Raw genomic sequence first — 22,965 nt, 5'->3', positions numbered from 1 at the left:
ATAATGCATGGCCCTTAAAAGATAAGAGGAAAAAAAAAAGAAAAGATAAGAGGTTTCAGTCTGTATTTTTAAAAAAGCACAGAATAATAACTAAACACAATGGTTCCCCTTTTTAAGAGTGTACATTTAAAGATAAATGATATATTCATTCCAATATTTATTTTTGTAAAACATGGAGAGAAAATAATAAAATATGATCAGTGCTTCCCACGGCCATGATTACGTCTTGATGTATGGGCAAAGGGAAAGAGATTTAAGAACAGCTACTGTCAGATTCACTCAACCCTCCTTAGTGCCAAATTTTTCTTGTTCACTAAACCTAATGAAGAACATTCCTTTACTTTTAAAAAAATGTCTGGCATAATTATATTCTGTTCTCTTGAATCACGAGTATAAGCTAAGGGAGATTCTTATGCAACCACCAGAAGTCTTCCACCCAGACTTTGCCTAAAGTGCTGATAGTGTGACATTAAAGTTAACAATCTCAAACATTTTTCGTAGACATCCTACTTAATCATTCAACACCCACCTCCCCTGAAGTCACAAAACAGACGTTTCTTAAGGAGTTGGGGTACTAGAATCCTGGGTATTTGCTTTCTTTTTTTTCACTAGCAGAAGCTCTTTTATCACTGGATTAATCATCTTTGTAATAAAATGACCACAATACTTCCTGGACAAGACAAAATGGAGGAAGCCAAGCAGGGTACTGATGGAGCATAATGAGAGGTTTCATCAGAGAAGGCTTTGGCATGATCAAGTGCTGGTTCAGAAAAGGTAGGCATAGAGGTAGAACAAATATGTGTGGGCTCCTGGGACACACCACCTGACTGTGTTCTCTCTTGGTATCTCCCTCTTCCATTTCTAGTTATTTCAACTGTTGCATGACTTTCTAACCTAGATTTGAATAGAGGAAAAAGGGAACGAAAAGCCCTGAAATTATTTCACTATTTAGTGACTTTATAGGACTTCTAGAAAGATACTTCAAAAATATATCAAATTTTACTTAAGAAATAGCAAATAATATAAGCTCTGTTTTTTAGGCTATATATGGAAGAAAGAAGTAGGGTTCCAATTTATGTGCTCTCTCAATCTCTGCTAATATTTCTTTGTGGAAGGATTCATTTCTTAGCATTCCCTCAGTTTTTTCTATCCATCTAAAGAAGTGGAGAGAAGGGCTGCCTGAGTGGCTCGGTTGGTTGAGTGTCTGACTATTGATTTTGGCTCAGGTCATGATCTCAGGGTTGTGAGATCGAGCCCCGTGTCAGGTTCCACACTGGGCATGGAACCTGCTTAAGATTCTCTCTCTCTCCCTCTCCTTTTGCGCCTCCCCTTCCATCTCTTAAAAAAAAGGGGGGGGAGGAAAAAAACAAAAAAAATTGAGATCATAGATAAAGTGGTAAAAAAAGATCATGGAAACAAAAAAGATAAAATTGAAAGAGTATCACAAATGATGGTGAAGAGAAGAATATCAACTGAAGGGTCACTGTTTCAAAAATACAAGACCACATGCCTTTATTTTATTTAGATTTTGGTTATACAACCACACAAAGCTTTGAATTTTGAAAATTAGTCATACCACAAATATACCAAGAGATAGAAATGATTGATGATGGGATTCAAGGGAGAGTGAAACCTTTCAAATCATACAGGAAGTATCATGAGGATTGGATTTAGGCAGTGGGAAAACATTAAAGGGTCTTACAGGAGAACAACATGTAAAACTACTTACTCGAGATCCTTTATGAAGAATACATCAGAAGGAGGAAGACTGAATTCTGCAGAACATGTCAGAAGGCTATTGCAAAAATGTATGTCAAGAAGGATGGTAGCCTAAAGGAGGAGGGGTGTCAGTGGGGCTAGAGAAATATGAATGGACTTGAACTGTGCTTAGAAGGTAAGAATGTACAGGCTTTGGCGATTATAAAGTCAAGTTAAGAGTCAAAAATGATACCCAAATTTCTCTCTTTGTAACAAAGACAATGATGTGCCATTCACTGAAATAGGAGCAAAAGAGTGAGAACAGATTCTACTGAAAAGGGAAGTAATTTGATTTTTTGATCTTGCTGAGTTTGAGTAGCCTTAGGGACATTCAGGTGAGGATGTCAACTAAGTTACTGAATAAATCTGGAAATCAAAAAAAAAAAAGCTATCAGCTAAAATTTTGGATTTTAAAGTCATTAACAAATACATTGCTCTGAGGATCATGGCAGGAGATGGAATTGCCAGGGACTGGTATAAAGCAAACATAAGGGACCTGGGTCAAGACCATAATGCATGTATCTTCTGCCTCGTTTGGCTCTCTTCTCAACAATGCCCAGAACAGCAAAATGCACATGCATTCATTTTATTCAACTTCATTGCTAAGCTATTATTTTTTTCTTTAATGTAAAAATATTATTCATATAATCTAAAACAGTTTTCCTCTCATATGGTTGTTTTTAGAATGCACAGAATAAGCTATCTCCAAATTTGCCTTCCACAGTTTACAAAAATACAAGAGTTCACATAAGTCATTTGCAAGAAGAATGGAAATGGGGGGGAAAGTGATAGTTTCTGCATAATCTTTCTATTTTTGTGAAAATTGTAGTATTCTATCCCACTGGTGTATCTTGGGGGAAAAAAATCCCATCATAATTTCAGAGTACATAATAGGCTCACTCCTTTCTCACATGTGTGAAATACAGTTGCAGCAATTTCTCTGTCTAGTTAGACAACATATTGTCTGGCAGCAGAATTGTGTATGTTAATTTAATGCATTTCCCCATACATTTCCCAGGGTGTAGTCAGAAACAATTCTATCCATACCAGAAAAATAAAAGGTTCTTAGTAATGCCATCGATCCAATTCTATCTGATAGCTTAGGTACAGAATCACTGTGTAAAGAAGGTTTTAATAATTTCAAACCATCTGTGATGCAAACATAAAAATGATAAACGTGAAAAATGTTTCCCAAGTTCCACTAAACTATGTGCTTTTTCTTGTGTCTTGTACCATATATTTTTATCAACCAAGAAGTTACATTTTAATAGTCAATTTCATAGAGAATTTTTGAAGACTACATTAAGTCTTACAATAAAACATTTCTTTGACTAATTCAGTAGATTTAGATTGAACTAAAGCAAGATGGAATAATGGGATACATGATCAAATGTTGGTAATAAAGTCAACTGCATTGTTAGTATGGAACTATAAAATCAAAAATTATTTGAAGACTGAAATTAGATCCTAGCAGATAACCAAAACAATCAAAAGTGTTCATAAACTTGAGTTTTTTCTTAATTTGATGAAAATTCGAACGGGCATTGACCACTTCAGAAATTAAATTTTCCTCATGACAATTTTACCTTAAAATATAAATTCTATTTCAGACCTAACATTAATATTCTATTTGAATTGCAACAAATTAAGAGTACAGAAAGGGAAATACTCTCCTAAGCATTTTGTTAGATTCCATTGCTGAAATAATAAAACAAAAAAAAGTATGTCATTAGATTTTTCTGGCAATGAGAGTTACTCCTCTAAAGAGTTAATTTTGTAGCTTTTTATGATACCATAAAATTAATAATTTTTCCATTAGGTTAAGTCTAATGCCTTACTCTAAAAGAAAAAAATAAAAATGATGTAAGCTAAGCCTATGGATTATGATTTCTAATTTCACATTACACGGGCTTTCATATAAATGAAGCAGAGTTACTATTGGCACAAGTGATAATGAAGAATTCTGTGAAACTTCAATATTTGTTGGTTAGTTCTAGAACTACCTAACAGATATCCAACTAAATGAAACACAAAACATTTCACTCTCAGTTAGTACATGTAATTAAAAATAAACTAGCAGCAGCATCAATTTCTGCCTCTAAGAGATGTGTCTTCAGATGGGAACATAGGAAGTAAACAAACTACACTGTCAGTGTATGCACTCATGTTTTAACACAAACTGGTATACAACAATGAGTCACAGATTTAATATGTAAAAATTCAATAATAGCAACATGGTTTATATAAACCTCATGATTTAATATTATATGCAGAATATTCATTTTTAATATGAAAGTCAATCTATGACAGTTCACAATTTAAATCTCAAATTCCAAACATATGAACAAGGAGGTAGAGACTATATGTGAGCAATGCTTTACAGTTCTATTTAAATAAATAAGGATGAAATTTAGTTTGTAAATAAAGATTGTAGATATTCAAGGTAACATTTATGCATAAGTTTTCTTCTCTTCTTTACTCTTAATTATTAAATGTCTATGTGACTTTAAACAGTTTAATTATCTGTACCTGAATTTCTTTCTCTAAATAGTACATATTCCACAGAGATATTAAGTGGATTAAATCAGGTAATACTATAAATCACAGATAAAATTGCTTGATACATGGCAGTTAACAAATAAAACTTTTATTACCGCCAATTTAATCGTTATCCCTTTTCATCCACTTTCTCCCTTTATTAATGTCTTAATGTCGCCCTTTCAGGAATGGTATTACAGAACTCTTAGGGAAATAATTCCAATTATCTGTTTTATCACACAGACACAGAGCCAGATACAGAGTAGGTGCTTCCCCACCAAAAACACTGTTACTAAGTGGGGGAAAAAAAAGAGAAGAAACTAAATTTTGCTTAGTGATGATACTTGTGCAAGCTTACACCGTGTGCTGATGCAAGCCAAATATACAGATATATTTTTATGCATCCTGGGTGAAACTTCATGGCATATTATTATACTCATGTTGCAGCTGAAAACCACTGAGGACGAAGGTGTTTATGGAACTTTCCATTGTCATAGTTGAATGAAGGTGGAGCTGTGATTCACATTTAGGTCTATCTGGTCCAAAATTCTGTTATTTTCCCAGTACATATACTGCCTCTTCACAGCTCTCTTTAGCCTCTCAAAAACTCTACATCTTAATATATTCTTACAGATTTCTTTCCAGAAACAAAGAGGCCAGACCTAAAAATTACCAGGTTGCAAAAACCTCCATATAAAGTTTCTCTGTTGAGAGGACTTGACAGAAAAATAAACATTCCCCTGATCTTACCCCTCTGTTCCTCTCAACCCTACATCCTAAATAATACCCTCTCCCTTTCTCTTACCTATGTTTTTTTTCAAATATTGCCTATTTTCCCTATATCTTTGCCTCCTTTTCATGCCTCAGTCTCTTAAGTTTAAAGGAAACTGTTAAAGACAATCTGACTTCAGGTTCATATTTAAACTGACACAATCACAAAACTTCAGAATCTATCCCAGTACAAAGCGATACTGGGACAATTGTTTAAATGTACTATAGGACATCTTGAGACCCATGAAAGCATCTTTTTAATTTTCACATTTACAAGTCAAATACCAAGTGACTGCCATATAGATCCAATAAATATCTCCTGAATGAATGAATGAACTGGAATTAATATTCAGAATTATGATGTGGAAGCCTCGTAGGCTCTTTTGTAAAAGGTCAAATGATGTTCAATATACTGCACTTACTAAAAATGGATAATTAAATAATAAAACTGTAACATGATATTCAGAAATGACTTGAAAGTAATTTTTGAGTTAACCTTTAACTTCATTTTAATTAGAAAATTTGGTTAAGTAAAGTAACCGATTATCTAGGCATTAGAACTGAGTAAAATTTTCAGTTATTACGTTCTTCTTGTACTCGGGTTCTCTCTGGCAAGATTAGAGCAGCACTGGGGCTTTAGGGAAAACAGCGATACCGGGGTCTCCTTGAGAGAAACTGATGTCACTCCTACAAATGTGACAGGTCCCCTGAGAATTCTATAAGAGGCAAGAGGTGAGAATAGGGAGATCCTTGTTCTGGGTCGGTTGCATTTCCTCCAGAGAGTGTCTTAGAAAAGAGGCTATGTAGTTATACTATATTCATTCACCAATTATTTATAAACCACCTAACTATGTGATGGGCATTGCTCTATGTGATAGGGATACATGACTGATAGAGAAAGACAAGGAGACTTGGCATTTTTTTCAGTTTACATACTAATGTAGAGAAACCAAAAAAATAACAAGTAAATTACAAAATCCATTAGAAGGTGATACCTGCTATGGAAAAAAGAAAAACCAGAGAAGGGTAAAGGGATTGTGAGTACTTGCATAGGGATAGATGAAGGAACTTGTAGAAGCATAGAGACTGAGGGCATCAGAGAAATCCAGGTAAGAGAAATGATGACTTAGGCCAGGGAAGTAACAGTGGAGGTGGTGAAAGCTATTTGATTCTTGATGTACTTTGAAGATAAGACTCCCAGATTTGCCTGACAGGTTGGATAGGATGTGTGGGAATAAGAAAGGAGTCAAAGAGGTGTCCACAATTTCTGATCTGACCAAATAAAAGGATGGTACTGCCAACCAGTGAGACACGTGGGGTCAGAAGAATATCGGTTGAATATGAGATGTCTAGACATCCACATGGTGATATCAAGTAGGTGGCTCCATATATCTCAGTCTTGAAGAGAGGTCTTGGCTGGATCATCAGTTTATACGGTACGTAAAGCCATGTCATAGGTGAGATGACCAAGGGAGTGTGAATGTACATACAGAAGAGTACCATGGCAAATCCCTGGGAAACTCCCAGGTTGAGTTGTGGAAGAGAAGAAAACAGCACAGAAGGCTGAGAAATGAAACCAGTTTTATAACAGGAAATAAAAATAAATCTGGTGCCCAGAAGCCAAATGAAGACAATGTATCAGTGATACTTCAATTAACACCATGATTCAAGTGTTTTAAGAGAGATTTTTTATGATGCAGAAGGCAGAACCAGGACTAATAGCAACTTACAAGGATTAAAATCATTATTTCAATGAGGAAAAAAAATTTGAACAGCAACATCTATTCATTATTAGATCCAGCTGTTTTATAATATATTGAACTTTCTTTTTAATCACTAGAGGTATTCATAGACAGGCTGATGAGTATCACAGATACTAGAAATGATTCCTAATTGGGTAGAAGATTAGACCATACGACCTATGAGATACACTCCAACTAATGAATCTATTATTTCTGCCTCACTTAACACCAGAGGAGAAATACATCTGCTTTTCCATCTGTGGGCCTTTGTAATCTAAGCAGTCTGTGTCCAGAGTTATCTCAATGCCTCTTCATATAAAAAAAAGTGAATCATAACAATGGTTTAATGCCAAGAAGAGAGGCTGCAATACAAACACACCTGCATTTCAGTGTTAACACTATCACTACTACATTGTGTGGCTTTATGAAGGCTCCTTCAATACTTTTAAACCTTGGTCTCTTCTTCAGAACTCTTTCAGTATTCCTGAAGGAATAAAATAGTTCACTGTGCTTTGCTCAGTGCTTGATATGCACTGGGTTCTTAAAAAAACCTTAATTCTCTAAGTGGGAGGTCCCAGATTTAAGGACTATTTTCATGTTTTAAAGTAAGCTAGCTGTTCCTGCAAACTTGAGTTCTAGAACACATTCCTCATTTAAGCAACACACTTACTGATAAACCAGAAAAAAAGTGTATGCTTTTTTCATTAACACAAAATTTTTATTTGGTTTTGAAGATAATAAATTTTAAGAAGTCATGTTTGGAGTCAAATTTTCTACTTTATGTTTTAAGATGGCATTTGCTTACATTATCATAATTGAAACATATTCTTTTCTTAAGAATTTTTTGTATCATTACTTATTTATTTGACAGAGAGAGATAGCAAGAGCACAAGCAGGGGGAGCGGCAGGCAGAGGGAGAGGGAGAAGCAGACCCCCTGCTGAGCAGGGAGCCCGATGTGGGGCTTGATCCCAGGACCCTGGGATCAGGACCTGAGCCGAAGGCAGATGCTTAACCGAGTGAGCCATCCAGGCGCCCCTAATTGAAACATACTCTAATTTCACAAGAAGCTGTGAAATTAGAGCAGCTGGATATGAATCCTGAATTGGTCATTTCCTAGTAATGTGATTTTTGGCAAATGAGTTCCTCTGAGACTCAGTTTCCTTGTCTATAAGATGGGAAGGAGTGAATTATTAGAATTTTTATGACAATGAAATGAGTTATTATATGTAAAAACTACAAAATAAAGTGTTTGATTTATAGTCAATAATCCTTAGTTTTTATTATTTGTTCCTCTGTTCTAGGAAAAAATTCTAATCAGAACTAATTGTTTCTATTTTAATATGTTGCCATTAGCCCAAACTCTTTTTTAAATATCTTTGTTAGGAAAATAACATATCAACACTAACTAATTCAAACAGCACAAGGAGCCTAAAATAAAAAAGGGCCTCCTTCCTTTTACTTAGAATCTATCATCTTATATATATGTATACAAATATAAACGTAAATATATTCCTTTTATACTAAAGAGGAATAAACTATCATCTTTTATACTTTCACTTAACAGTATATATGTTTGCAAATATATAATTATTAAATAAACTGCTAGATATCCAACTGCTTCTGAAAGTCTTTGCCTTTGTGATTTTTTCATTGATTTTGCAAAATTGCTTCCCCAAATGGCTGAATCTCAAGGCTCTGAGCAACAGGTTATGGAGTATTTTTTTCTCCATACCCTAACATCATTTTTGGTTATAATCAAACTTGTCAGTCTGATAGAAAACAGAAACATTTCAAGTAAACAGTACATGTGTGATAGCTATCTGTTGATATCATCAACTTCTTGTGCAATTAGAAAAATTGAGTCCCTTACATATAAAGAAAATGAACTTTCTGTCATGTGTTTCACAAATATTTCTCAAATAGTTATACCAATTTGGCATTTTAATTGTGACCTTTAATTTTGGTAATCATCATTAGCATTTTTGCTTTTACAGAAGTTTTATGTAAAAAATATTTTAATTGTTTACTTACAGCTTTAGTATTTTTCCATCTTTCTCAGAAATGCCTTCCCTCCATTAAATATATTTCCCATAATATATTCTACTTTTTTTGGCATTTAATCTTAGACCAGTTGAGACTTATGTTGGTGGAAAAGATGAGTTAGGGATTTAATCTTTCTTTTCTTTTGCCCCTAAATGCTTCACTAGTTATTTTTCCAATATTTATTATATAAAGGATTTCTTCACTCTGATTACAAACATATACTTATTATAGAATATATGTCCATGTTTATTTCACGAGGAATGAGAAATCTATTTTATCAAATGAGTGCTTGATCCTATTTTAAAATTCAGTAAATTTTTAAAAGTATGTTTAAGAACTCAACCAGTCTTACATCCCTGAAATAATTTATTCTGCTTGTAATGTGCCATTTAAATACATTTGCTGGTATTTTTGTGACATTATTTTTTATTGTGATACATTTATATAACATAAAATTTACTATTTTAACTATTTTTAAATGTGCAATTCAGTGGCATTAAGTACATTCACAATGTTGTGCAACCATCACCACATCCATTTCCAGAACTTTTTTCATCATCCCAAAGACAAATTTTGTATCCATTAAACAGTAACTCTTCATTTTTCCCTCTCCACAGCCCCTGGTAACCCCTATTACATTTTCCATGTGTATGAATTTGCTAGTTCTAAGTACCTCATATAAGCGGAATCATACAATATTTGTCCTTTTGTGTCTGGATTATTTTACTGAGCATGTTTTCAGCATTCATCCGTGTTATAACAGGTATCTGAATTTTATTGCTCTTTAAGGTTGAATAATATTCTGTTGTACACACACACACACACACACACAACACACACACACACACACACACACCACATTTTGTTTATCCATTTATCTGTTGAGGATATTTGGGTTGTTTCTGCTTCTCGGCTATGGTGAATAATGATGCTATGAACACTGGCACACAACATTTAGTAATGTTTTAAAGCTCTTGCACTGATATTCAAACTGAATTCTTGTAATGTTTTATGTTTTGTGATATCCTTGTGAAATCCATATATTTTTAAGGAAATTACTTATAAAATGGTAGAAATCTAAATGTGTTACATAAATTTAACAATCACTTAAATTTGAGAAAGCAAATAAAAGTCACAATTTTTCTGCTTGGATCTAAATTTCTTTCAAAAAGTTCTTTTTTTTTAAAGATTTTATTTATTTATTTGAGAGAGAGGATGAGAGGGGGGAGGGTCAGAGGGAGAAGCAGACTTCCTGCTGAGCAGGGAGCCCGATGCAGGACTCGATCCCGGGACTCCCGGATCATGACCTGAGCCGAAGGCAGTTGCTTAACCAACTGAGCCACCCAGGCACCCAAAAGTTCTTATAGTCAGGTTCTAACTTAGTAGTACAAGCAACAGTAATCCCTTATCTAGATGTTTGGTGGCAGGGGGTGGGGTGCATTAATTTTTACTCCCTGTATCCTTTCCAGAGAAAGTTTGTTTTTCTGCGAATCTCAATATATGCAGTGTTTGAATTTATATCAAATTCACTTGCTTCCATATGTCAGTAAGTCCTTCAGAGTCAATAACAATATGGAATCCATTAGACTGCTAATGTAGTGCCTCTTGATATTAAGTGATCTCTCTTCTCTAGTCTTTTAAAAGATCTATCTATATGAGAAGCCACTTCTACTGCAACAACAAAAGAAATGACAGAAGAGCTATCTATGTTCTATGGGTACAGAGAAACTCACTGAAGGCTTGCTGAATTAAACAAATAAATGAACAAGTAAGCGAATGAAGAATGGTCAGATTATAGAAAGGGACGTGAGGTGGAAGATCTTTTCACTCTCAAGGAACCCCTGAGTAAGGATATAGATTTGGACACATTTCAAAAGGCACTTGCATTTTAATTATCCTTTTGAAGTAGTTTACAGTTTTTCCAGTTGAGGGTAAATGTGAAATAACCTGGCAGAAAGGAAACAACAGATTAAAATAGACTGAAGATCCTCTAGGAGATCTAGACATAGAAAGGAGAGATTATTTTGAGAAGTATGAGGACATATTTTGTGAGGTTGTGCTGAGCCCATTAAAAAGGATGTGGAGAGAAGAACATAATTCAGGATTAGGAACACATGGGTCAGGGTTACATGGAGACAAAAAATTTAAGTACCAAATGGAAAATAATACTGAAATACATGGGATGTGCATTAGTTACAAGAGAGTTATTGGGAAAGACAAGGACTAGACAATATCACCATAAATTTCTAAATTTTGCCAGAAAACACAGTTATTTCAGGTGCCATTCTACTGGAGAGAATGCAGTCCATAGTATTTTGGAATGTTTTTATTTTTCATAGAAAATGTGACTCCGAGTATCATGCTATTTTCCAATTGAGATTTACATTCACAGGTGAGAGACTTGGAAACTGATATGAATGAAAGTGAAATCACAAAGCCCGATCAAATCCTCTCTTCCATTTCCTTTAGAAAACTAAAAAGCAACGCTATGCAATAGTTTCTGTCTGGTAAAGATAAAACAGGTTTAAGATGTAAGCAACTGAGTGGCTTTTGGAAAACCACATTGCTTAGAAAAATAGGGAGGGTTTCCAAGATTGTAGGAGGTTATACTGGCTTTGAAATACGGTCATAGTTTCCACAGTTAGTAACTCAGGGTCTCTATTACCTCTTCTTAAGTGATCTGATAATTACTTAGAAAGTTAGAAAAAAGTAACACTCATCGAGAATTTGGCTTGGGGTTTTCATCTTTTGGAGTACAGAGAAAGAAACAAGCTCCGTGAGAAGACACGCCAGGTTTCAGAGACTGGTTCCAGCCAGGCACAAAGGCAAGCCTCTCTCTCTGGGACAGAGCAGAGTAACTGAAATATAGGGCAAGTGTGGTGCTTTTGAGCATATTTTGGAACTTTCATTTTCTGCATTAATCTACATAAGGAATTGATTTGAAAAGCAGCACTGGGGAACGTAGCTGCGTTTGATCTTAAAGGGGGCCAAATTTGGGGCCAATTTACACTCCTGGCGATCTACTGCTTTTAAAAGTTGGCAGTAACTCAAGTTGAGAAATAAAAAGTGGGCCTCGAGGCAAATTTAATTGAAGGCAAGGTCTGATGCATTTCAGAGGATTCTGAAGGCAACATCAAAAGACAGTTTTAAAAGGCGTTGAGAGGCTGGATTGCCCAGGTGGCCAAATAGGTATAGTCACAAGCAACAAGCAGATCTCCCGCGAGGGCAGGCGGCGCCTTCCCATCCGCCCATGGCCCTCTCAATTTGCCCACGATTGTGAGGCACGGTCCTTCTGCATGTCTAGCAGTAACAAAACGCAATACACCTTTAGCCACTTATATGTATCTTTGTTTCTTAGGTCCTCTAAGGCACTTGTTGGTGGAGGACCAAGAAATCATGCTATTTTTCTTTCTTCCAATGATGAATATTGTCTTCACTAATACCAAATTGATACCCCAAGCTACGGTTCTATTCTTTTCTTGGATATGTCATAGCTTTGCATGTCAACACTAAACCTAACGCAATCTTTGAAGACATTTTATTTTATTTTTTTTTAAAGATTTTATTCATTTATTTGACAGAAGGAAACATCAAGAGAGGGAACACGAGCAGGGGGAGTAGCAGAGGGAGAAGCAGGCTTCCCGCCGAGCAGGGAGCCTGATGGGGGGCTTGATCCCAGGACCCTGGGATCATGACCTGAGCCGAAGGCAGACACTTAACGACTGAGCCACTCAGGCGCCCCTCTTTGAAGACATTTTGAACAGCGACGAAACTCAATTCCCATTTTTTTCAACACAGTAAACAACTGGATACAAGAAGGTATGGCCAAGTTTACGTGGGCCAAGTTTGCAGACAACTTTTTATGAGTTATGACCACTGCTTGCCCGACAGGGACTGTAAAATGATCCTGATTAGAATATGCATACCAGATGGAGATGTTAAAATTTTTAAAAATAACTGTGTATTAGACTATGAAATATAGTAGGTATGGATTTAGGGAGAAAGAGTTCATGTTAACAACAGTGAATTTTGTGCATGAATCTCTCCAGGATCTTCTGCATGAATCTCTTAGGATTACAGAGGAACATACTGCCACAGGTTGCCTCCTTGGAGACTTGACTACCAAGAAATAATTGCACTGATTCTGAAACATCTGTCAGCGTAAACAATAGATGTGCATAGTCTATTTCTTGACTAATCTTGTTGCAAACAAAAATATTAAAAACAAATAAGAAAAGCTGTTCATTATAATAATTTGATAATATGACATGTTCCCCCCCAAATAAGTGATTAAACATAAGGCACGAGAGCTAAATAAATCATTCTTAACATGTTTGAACAGCATTTTTATATTTTCCATAATTCAAAATCTTAAACGTCTTTCAATTCCTTGTGTTACTCAATTAAGTCAGCAAATTAACTTGATACTGGAGACTAACTGAAATCAAATCTACCCAAAAAGGTCATGTAGTAAAGTCAGGATCAGGTCATTTCCTCAAGAAGTCCCATAGTTCTTTATCGCCCTTTGTTGGAGGAGACTGTGTCATCACCACACTAATTACTGGACCAAACAGACAGCAGGCATCAAGGGGAGAGATGGCTCTGAGGGAAACTGTGAAAAGTAGGTCTTTCTACAATGTACCCCCTGAGGGATAAATCACTTTTTATTATAAAAGATTAAACTTTAAATCCATAAATACTGTTGCGCTCCGCTCAACCGTTCATAGTATCACACACCACATACTTTACAGCTCCCAAATGTACACCCAATATGGCTCAAGTGCAGTGACTATAATCTTAACCCCACTGATATTTTTGTGAGAGGTGGGCAATAATCACTCAGCAGGAGGGAATCACCACTTTTGAAATAAAATCCGGTTTTCAGAATGTTGGTTTTAATTTGTTATACTATAAAAGCAAACGAAAACAAATGTAGGTCAACTTGATAGATGATTCTGTTCTGTTCTGTTTCTCAGTACCTTTTTCTGTAAAAGGGCTCTAAGACTTCTCTCATTGTGATAACTGGATGTATGAAATGCACATCCCTTTAAAAATAATTTAAAGTGATTTAGCATTCTATTCATCAATTAAAAATGGCAAATTTTCTAAGGCATAAATCGTTACTTGATAATATTCCATAAAAGTACTAATCATTAGGAGCGCTCATTCCTCACATTCTTCCATTTTACATGAACAACTAATATAAAAATGTGAGCATTATCAGTCAACTTAAAAATGTAATGGCTCCCAAAAAAGTGAAGAATCTACAATAACAGCAACCTCACTTGCTCCATCTAAAACAAAGATATGTCTTTGAGTAATTCATAATTTCCCAGTTACCTCATTTGGAAAATAAAGGTTTTATATATTCTGTGATTTTGAAAGTTAGTCCCAGTGTAAACATTCTGCGATTCTAAAAATTCTAGGAGGTACAATAATTTGCTAGTGAGATATGGTCTGTTTCAATACAAATAGGCAGTTGTTATTTGGTCATCTTCCCGTAAATTATGAAATTAAATCTCACACAAAAATTAGACACTATATATACAGTAGTCTTGTTTCAATATTCATCATCACGCATCAAATATAGACTATTGCAATCTTCAGTATAAAATCACTCATGCTGTCACTTGAAAAGCCACCAGGACTTGAAATGCCTCTTATATCTTGCCAACCTGATTTGGTCAGAGATACAGAGCTGCATTTTATTGAGAAGGAGATACTGAGTCTGTCACTGGCTTTCCCATATCCAGAGAATGGACAAGTGTTATTCTGAGAAACAATATCAAGTTATATAATATTTAAATATACGATTTAGAGAGAGAATCTTGTACTTCATAATGGATTAATCAAATTCCTTTAAAAAAAGACATTTTTCTTCATACCCACATTTCCACCACATTTCATTACTAAGTAAACATTTTTATGTACATTTCTTTGCCTAATTTGATATTCATAAAAACATGATTATGGAATAAGTCTGAAAAAATTTAATTGTAAAATATATATCGATTGAATGCACTTTTCTTGCAATAGAGTAAATCTAGCTAAAAAAACCCCACAAAAAACAAAACACTTGCATGCCCAAAAACCTCATCTGAAAGTTAAATTTTCTGGTTTGGTGGGCTGCAACAATTTATTCCTGTTTGAAATAATTATAAACACAACAGTCCACTTAATAATATTTACTAAAATTTATCATATTAGAAGACAATTGGTAAAAACTACAGCATTTATTTCTGTAATCTTTATTATTAGGATAATTACATAGTCCTTGTTTAGATTTACTCTTCAGAAAGTAAATTACCAGCTTGAGTCTGAGTTTCCATTGTTAGCATACTTAATTTCTTTAAAAAAAGGAAGTCCTTTTACCCACTGGAATTTCTGAATATAAGTGATGAGACCATGCCATTGAATGCTGTGTCATGATTCTGGTGATACAAATCTCATATGATAAGAAAATGCCTAGTGAAAAAGTACTCTCAAGAGAACAGTATGGTAATTACTTTTATAAATGAACCCTGACTACAAGAGACTATAGGTTATAGTCTAAGGGTCTAATAAAGACTAGAAGACTTTCCTGGTTATAATAATTTCCTGTGGACTGGCTAATGATGTATATTTAGTATCATTAATTCTACTCCTTCTTATAATAGGACTATACATTATAACATGAAACAAAACATAATCAAGTGAGTATGTATATTTGGACAAATGTTGAACCATTTACATGTTAAATAAATAATTAAAATATCTAAATATGCTTCCCATATTCACTGAATAAAAGTGCTATGGTCTTTGGTTGAAAATTGTTCTCAATTGTTGTACTTTCAAAGACTTCTCCTTCCTCTAGATCAGTATCATATATATGTGTATATAATATATTGAAGTTTTAAATATTTCATGAAAGACAATGAATAAACATTCATCAAGTCTTATTTTTATCATTTTTTTCTTAATTCTATGAAAACAGAGCATATATTGCAGTACCTTTGGATATTGCTTGACAGGAATCAATACCCTTTCTGAGAGCTTTATGTTTTTGTTGCTGATGACATCAAGATATTTCTTTTCTTCATCTTCCTTTTTTCCATCAGAACCTTGAAATTTTTCAATTTCTGAAAAAAAAATTGCAAGGAAAAGCAGTAAGCAAAATGAGAAGTCATAAATATAATTGTTCTTATTACTCGCCTTCTTAAAAAAGATTTTGAAAACCCTTGACAGAATTGAAACACCTGTTAACAGCTATGTGCATGCTGCTACCACAGGTTAAGGTGACCTCTGTCAGGACATCTGGGTGACTCAGTCGGTTAAGCATTGACCTTTGGCTCAGGTCATGATCCCAGGGTCCTGGGATCAAGCCCCGCGTCAGGCTCCCTGCTCAGTGGGACTTCTCTCTCTCCCTCTGCTGCTCCCCCTGCTTATGCTCTCTCACTTGCTCTCTCTCTCTCTGACAGATAAATAAATAAAATCTTAAAAAGAAAGATGACCTCTGTCAATTAAAACTAAAAAGTTACCATTGAAGATGTGACTGTCTTCCATGAAACAAATGATGAACTTAATTTTTAGCATCTTCAAACAAAACACAAGGAAGAATATGCCCTTTAGCAATTTGAAATATCTAAATGAACATAACTTTCCCAGGGACAATAAATAGAACAAAATATATTTTAAGGTTATGTTTCATTTTTACTCAGAATTATTCTTACAAAAAATAATGGAAAATAATAATCATCTATTTTCAAATAGGATAGTAGAGATAAATAGCATGTTATTTTATATTCTAACAAAACTTAAAGGTAATTAAAAAGGAGGTCACAGCAAAGTCTTTAAAAGATTATATCTGTAAATGTTATCATTCATATTCATCATTATGAAACTATCTGTCCATGTTTAAAAAGAATCACTACTTTTGCCTTATGAGACTATTCCCAAAATGGATATTTTTGAGCAAATGTACAATATTTATCTATTCTTTCTTTTTAAAATTAGTTTAAAAAGATTTTTAAACCTCTACTGGGGGTACCACAGATAAAACAGAAGACAAGAAAATGTCTCTGCTTTTATGGAATCTATATTCTGATGGGAAAAATAAATAATTAGAAAATGAACATATATGTACATGCATATTTATGTGTGGAGGTAAAGAATAAATCAAGCTATTAAGACATGTTTTTCAGTTTTCTTAGAGACAGAACAAGAACATTTTGTTTCTGTAATTTTGGAGTAAAGGAAAGGTGATGATATCCATTAAGTATGGAAATTCTCAATTCATACGAATTTATATTGCATTTTGAAACAATTATTTTTTAAAGATCTGACTACTTCTGGAGGTAAAAGGAATACTGTATTGCATCTAACAGCTTTGTTCTTTGTTGTTTTATTTGTAATTAGCATCTTTTCCAAAATGATTTCACATACCTTATATAAAATCACTGTAACATTCAGATGGAAATCTTTTAGCATATTGTTTATTTGGCTCACGTGGAATTGTCAAAAAAAAACTTTTTGAAGTAACATTATATTGTCTACTCAGATAATGGAATGAATGCTATACTGCATAGTTTGCACAAGTCATTTACAATCACTTTTTTCAGGTATATGCTGTAATTTCCCTAACAACGATTATCTTAAACAGTGCTGGTTGAAAAGAAGCTATATGTAATATGTCTATAAATTCTACTTAGAATGATGGCATCAGATTCTTACTTTTCCACTCCAGATTATTAACAAGCCACTTTAACTGACTATCGTTTTCAACCAAGAAGCATTCACTATCCAGGCTTTTCAATCCCTTATATAATTATTAGATACAGAACTCTGACAATTGCAAAGAAAGAATATCCATTCTATCTTCTGATACTGACAGTGAACTTATGATCACTGCCCTCTGGGTACATGCGCCTATCTAATACAATACTTTCTAGTTTGCTGAGGCAATTGTAATGTGGGACAACCGACTCAATCCCCAATCTATTAAATGTACGGTTTCCCCCTTGTCACTCTGTCATAAAATAAATCGAACTCGTCTGACATTATTTGTTCTCTACAAAACTACTACTACCCTTGGCATTTTTAGATGTTTGCAATTTGATCAATCAATGATTAATTCCAATAAATTTTCCATGAAGAAATGGAGCTGAATAAAAGCATTTCCACTGCTTTTTCTGCTCATTTCTACACTTTCTTTTAAAAAATATTGATATATCTTTTGCCCTTCTGATTCTTTCAGGGAGTTATCTTGTCTTTCTTGACATATCTACATTACTAATAGCTCAGTAACTGCATTTGTCAACTGCATAGTATAAGAATGATATAAGCCAGGGGCGCCTGGGTGGCTCAGATGGTTGAGCGTCTGCCTTTGGCTCAGGTCATGATCCCAGGGTCCTGGGATCGAGTCCCGCATCGGGCTCCCTGCTCAGTGCAGAGCCTGCTTCTCCCTCTCCCTCTGCCATTTCCTCTGCTTGTGCTCTCTGCCTCTATCTCTCTGTCAAATAAATAAATAAAATCTAAAAAAAAAAAAAGAATGGTATAAGCCAAATTTGCCTGATTTTAAAACCAGAGAAAACATTGTATACAACATACTTCCTTTCTAATTTTAGTTTAAAATACTTATTTCATAATTAATGCATGTTCATTGTGGAATGTTTAGACAATACAGGTACCCATAAAAATTTAAAGGCACCCATTGTCATCTAGCAATAACTAAACAGTTTTGCGTAGAGGAGTTGAACAATGTTTTATACTTGTTTATATGGTCTCTCTTTAAATTTAGCTTCCATATTATTGGGAAAACACATTCTATATTAAGGCAGGCTTATGTTAAATCCCAGTGGTTACAAGAGAATACACCCATGACCAAAAGTTAATTCTGTTGTAATCTCATAAATTTAGTACTGTGGAGAGAGCCACAAAAAATAAGACAAGGAATGCTAAAAAAAATTCTTGAATGAATATGGCTACTAACAGATAAAATGTGAAAGGAGAACAGAAAATGCTAAATTTTTTGATCTTGAAAACTGAAATTCTAGACCCATTTAACACTCATTTTCCATCCCTTTCCCACAGGCCTTGGCAACCAGCTTTTCACTATCTGTTTCTATGCTTGACCGCTTTAGATACTTCACATGAGTAGAAAAGCACAGTCTTTGCTCTTTTATGACTGGCTTATTTCACTTAGCATAATATCCTCAAGGTTTAGCCATGTTGTAGCATGTTTCAGGATTTCCTCCTTTTTAAAGTCTTTAAACATTCCATGGTAGATATATACTACATTTTCTTTATCCATTCATCCATCAGTGGACATCTGAGCTGCTTCCTTCTCTTGGCTATTGTGAATAATGCTTCGATGAACATGGGTGTGGAAGTATCTCTTTGAGATCTTTCTTTGAATTATTTTGGATATATACCCAGAAGTGGGGTTGTTGGATCATATGGCAATTCCATTTTAATATTTTGAGAAACCTCCATATTATTTTCCATAGTGACTGCATTTTATATTACCAACAAGAGTGCCCAAGAGTTCCAATTTCTCTGCATCCTTGCCAACACTTGGTATTTTCTGTTCTTTTTATAGCGGCCACACTAATGGGTGTGAGGTGATATCTCACAGTGGTTTTTATTTTAATTTCTCCTGAGCATCATTTCATATGCTTGTTGACCATCTGTATTTCTTTTATGCGGTATTATCTATTGAAGTTCTCTCCGCATTTTTAATTGGGTTATGTGTTTTATTGTTGTTGAGTTGTAGAATTTCACTATATATTTTGCACAATGATTAGATATATGATTTGTGAATATTTTCTCCTATTTCATAGGTTGCCTTTAAACTCTGCTGATTGTTTCTTTCGATACGCAGAAGTTTCTCAGTTTGATATAATCCCATTTATTTTTACTTTCGTTGCCTGTGCCTTTGGTGCCATATCCAAGAAATCATTGACAAATCTAATGTCCTGAAGCTTTTCTCTTATGTTTCCTTCCAGATGTTTTATAGTTTTAGGTCTTACTTTTAGGTCTATAATCCACTTTGAGTTAGGTTATATGTATGGTGTAAGACAAGACTCCAACTTCATTCTTTTGCAGGTGGAGATCCAGTTTTTCCAACACTTTTTTTGAAGAGACTGTCCTTTCCCCTTTGTATTTTTGGCACCCTTGTTGAAGAACATTTGACCATATACACAAGGGTAATTTCTGGGCCCTGTATTTTGTGTCAGTGGTCTATATTTCTGTCTTTATGCCGGTATCACACTGTCATCATTACTGTTGCACTGTATTATATATATTTGTTTTGTTTTGTTTTGGGGGTGTTTTTTAAGTTTTTATTTAAATTCCAGTTAGTTAACGTACATTGCAATAATGTCCTCAAGGTTTAGCCATGTTGTAGCATGTCAGGTGTCAATACAGTGATTCAATACTTCCATACAATACCCAGTGCTCATCAGAAGCACACTCCTTAATCCCCAACACCTATTTAACCCATGCTCCAATCCACATCCCCTCTGGTAACCATCAGTTTGTTCTCTATAGTTAAGATTGTTTCTTGGTTTGCCTCTCTCTTTTTTTATCTCTTACACTGTTGGTGGGGATGTAAACTGGTGCACCCACTCTGGAAAAACAGTATGGAGGTTCCTCAAAAAGTTAAAAATAAAAGTACCCTACAATTCAGCAATTGCACTACTAGGTATTTACCCAAAGAATACAAAAATACTAATTCGAAGGGATACATGCACACTGATATTTATAGCAGCATTATCTACAATAGCCAAATTATGAAAACAGCCCAAATGTCCTTCGGCTGATGAATGGAAAAAGATGTGGTATATATACAATGTATTATATATAATTTTTTATAATGTCTTATATTTTGAAAACAGGATGTGTGAAGCTTCCAACTTTGTCTTTCTCTTTCAAAATTATTTTGGCTATTTGGAGTCTCTTGAGATTCCATATAAGTTTTGGAATTTTTTTCTATTTCTGCAAAAAAAAATGTCTTTAGGATATAATAGGCATTGCACTGAATCTGTAGATTTCTTAGGGTATTATGGACATCTTATCAATATTGTCTTCCAATTCACAAACACAAGATTCCTTCTTCTTATTTGCATCTTCATTCATATTGGTTAGTGATTTTTGTAAATTTCAGGTATGAAGATATTTTGAAAGGCATTTTTAGTTCTGCTTTTGCCTCACTTTTCCCTCATTTCCTTTGGGCACATAATTTCTTAATTGTGCTTTTTCTTGGTTTATTTTATTTTTTAAAACTTTTGAATTTGCATATTTAATTCATTTATTTTCTTTTATATTTTTATTGATAGAAGTATTTAATACTATGAATTTTCTTTAGAAAACTTCTTTAGTTATGCCTGTTTATTCTGATTAGTTGTGCTTCAATTATAATTTCTTTGCAGAATTTCTGCAGTTTAATTTTGTTATTCTCAAAGTGTTGTTTAGTGTTTAATACCACTTTTAAAAATGTCCAGATGGCAGAGTCAGTCTTTTACTTTGATATTACTTTCTCTTTTTTAAAAAAAAATTTATTTATTTATTTGTCAGAGAGAGACAGAGCACACAAGCAGGGGGAGTGGCAGGAAGAGGGAGATGTGGGACTGGATCCCAGAACCCTGGGATCATGATCTAAGCCGAAGGCAGATGCTTAACGACTGAGCCACCCAGGCATCCCTAATTTCTTTTTTTTTAAATTGCATTGTTAGTATTATTTCTATATTTTAGAATTCAATGAAGGAATTCTTAGTGGGTAAATTTTTGGTCAGGACTTATAAACATTACCTGGAATGGGTAAATATTCTCTGTTGTTGGGTTAAAAGTTAGCTGTAAATTAATGTAATCTTTTTTCCTATACTGGATCCATCTTGGAATGGAAGAGGTATGTGAGAATTCTTTGTAATATGTATATGAGTGGAATTTTGGTTCCTAAATTATGCACATACTTAATTTGATGAAATGCTACTATTTTGTTCTATAAAATATGGTACGTACATTCCCACAAACAGAACAAATGTATTTCTATGACTTCCATTTCCCTCCAATGACTTAGACTTAGATATTTTTTATTTAATTTTATTATTTTATTTGACAGAGAAAGAGAAAGTCCACAAGCAGGGGGAGAGGCAGAAGAGGCAGAGGGAGAGGGAGAAGCAGGTTCCCCGCTGAGAAGGGAGCCCAATGCTGGTCTCAATCTCAGGACCCCAAGATCATGACCTGAGCTGAAGGCAGATATTTAACCGACTGAGCCACCCAACTGCCCCTAGATTTTTTTAAAGATTTATTCTTTTTTTTTTTTTTTTTTTTTTTAGAGAGAGAGAGAGTACATAGGGAGGGGCAGAGGGAAAAGGAGAGAGAGAGACTCTTAAGCAGACTCTCCACTGAGCGAGGAGCCCCATGAAAGGCTCGATCTCATGACCCTGAGATCATGATCTGAGCTGAAATCAGAAGTTGGACGCTCAACCAACTAAGCCAACTAGGCACCCCCAATGGCTTAGATTTTTAACCTCACCTAATTCTCCTATAAAAATAAGACAAATGCCTAGGATAATTAAAGAAAAAAAAAACTAAACTCTGAAAATATTCCCATAATCCAGATGATCTACAAGAACTCTATATAAAAAGTGGGTTTCTGAAAACACTGAAAATAGTAGGAACTCTACTGGGTCCTGTGAGGTAGATTGTGGAGAAATGAAAAAGGAAAATTTAGATGGCTCCAAGAGTCCTAGAACACAGAAATTTCAAGCAAGTCTCTCAAAAGAAAAGATGAACTATAATGTAGAATTCTCGGTGATCTGAAAAGAAAAAAAGAAAGAAAAACATAAAACTGGGACAAGACTACACAAGCTCCAAAGGATGAGTGATTGTGAAGTAAACAATGGAGACTATATAATGCATGAGGAAAAAGCTAAACGATGGAGACTATACAATGCGTGAGGAAAAAGCTGACAGTGCTATAGTAGCAAAAGCACTCCAGGATCTTAGAAAACAAAAATGTCTTTCTTTAAGAATAAGTCCCTTCCTGAGAGGGGGAAAAACTGCTTCAAGCAAAGTCCTAAGGGAGCATAAGGCAAGGACAACACCCTAGCTGAACAGTCTATTCCAAGAGAA

The 22,965-nt window shown here is 34.5% G+C and overlaps 1 protein-coding gene across 3 annotated transcripts in view; it reads right to left on the bottom strand.

The window, feature by feature from the left end:
- The window catches only part of KHDRBS2 (KH RNA binding domain containing, signal transduction associated 2), a 567,172-nt gene that overhangs the window by 463,829 nt on the left and 80,378 nt on the right, over positions 1 to 22,965 (bottom strand). For all 3 annotated transcript variants that reach the window (XM_028097797.1, XM_088024326.1, XM_028097796.1), the window contains exon 2: positions 15,844 to 15,971. In XM_028097797.1, coding sequence (XP_027953598.1) covers positions 15,844 to 15,971 — 128 coding nt within the window. The remainder of the gene's footprint in view (positions 1 to 15,843; positions 15,972 to 22,965) is intronic.

Source organism: Eumetopias jubatus, unplaced genomic scaffold (assembly GCF_037043125.1).
Source record: "Eumetopias jubatus isolate StellerSeaLion01/CBP00866 unplaced genomic scaffold, mEumJub1_p1.0 scaffold_6, whole genome shotgun sequence".
NCBI classification, from domain to species: Eukaryota; Metazoa; Chordata; class Mammalia; order Carnivora; family Otariidae; genus Eumetopias; species Eumetopias jubatus.
This window is presented reverse-complemented; position numbering and strand designations above follow the sequence as displayed.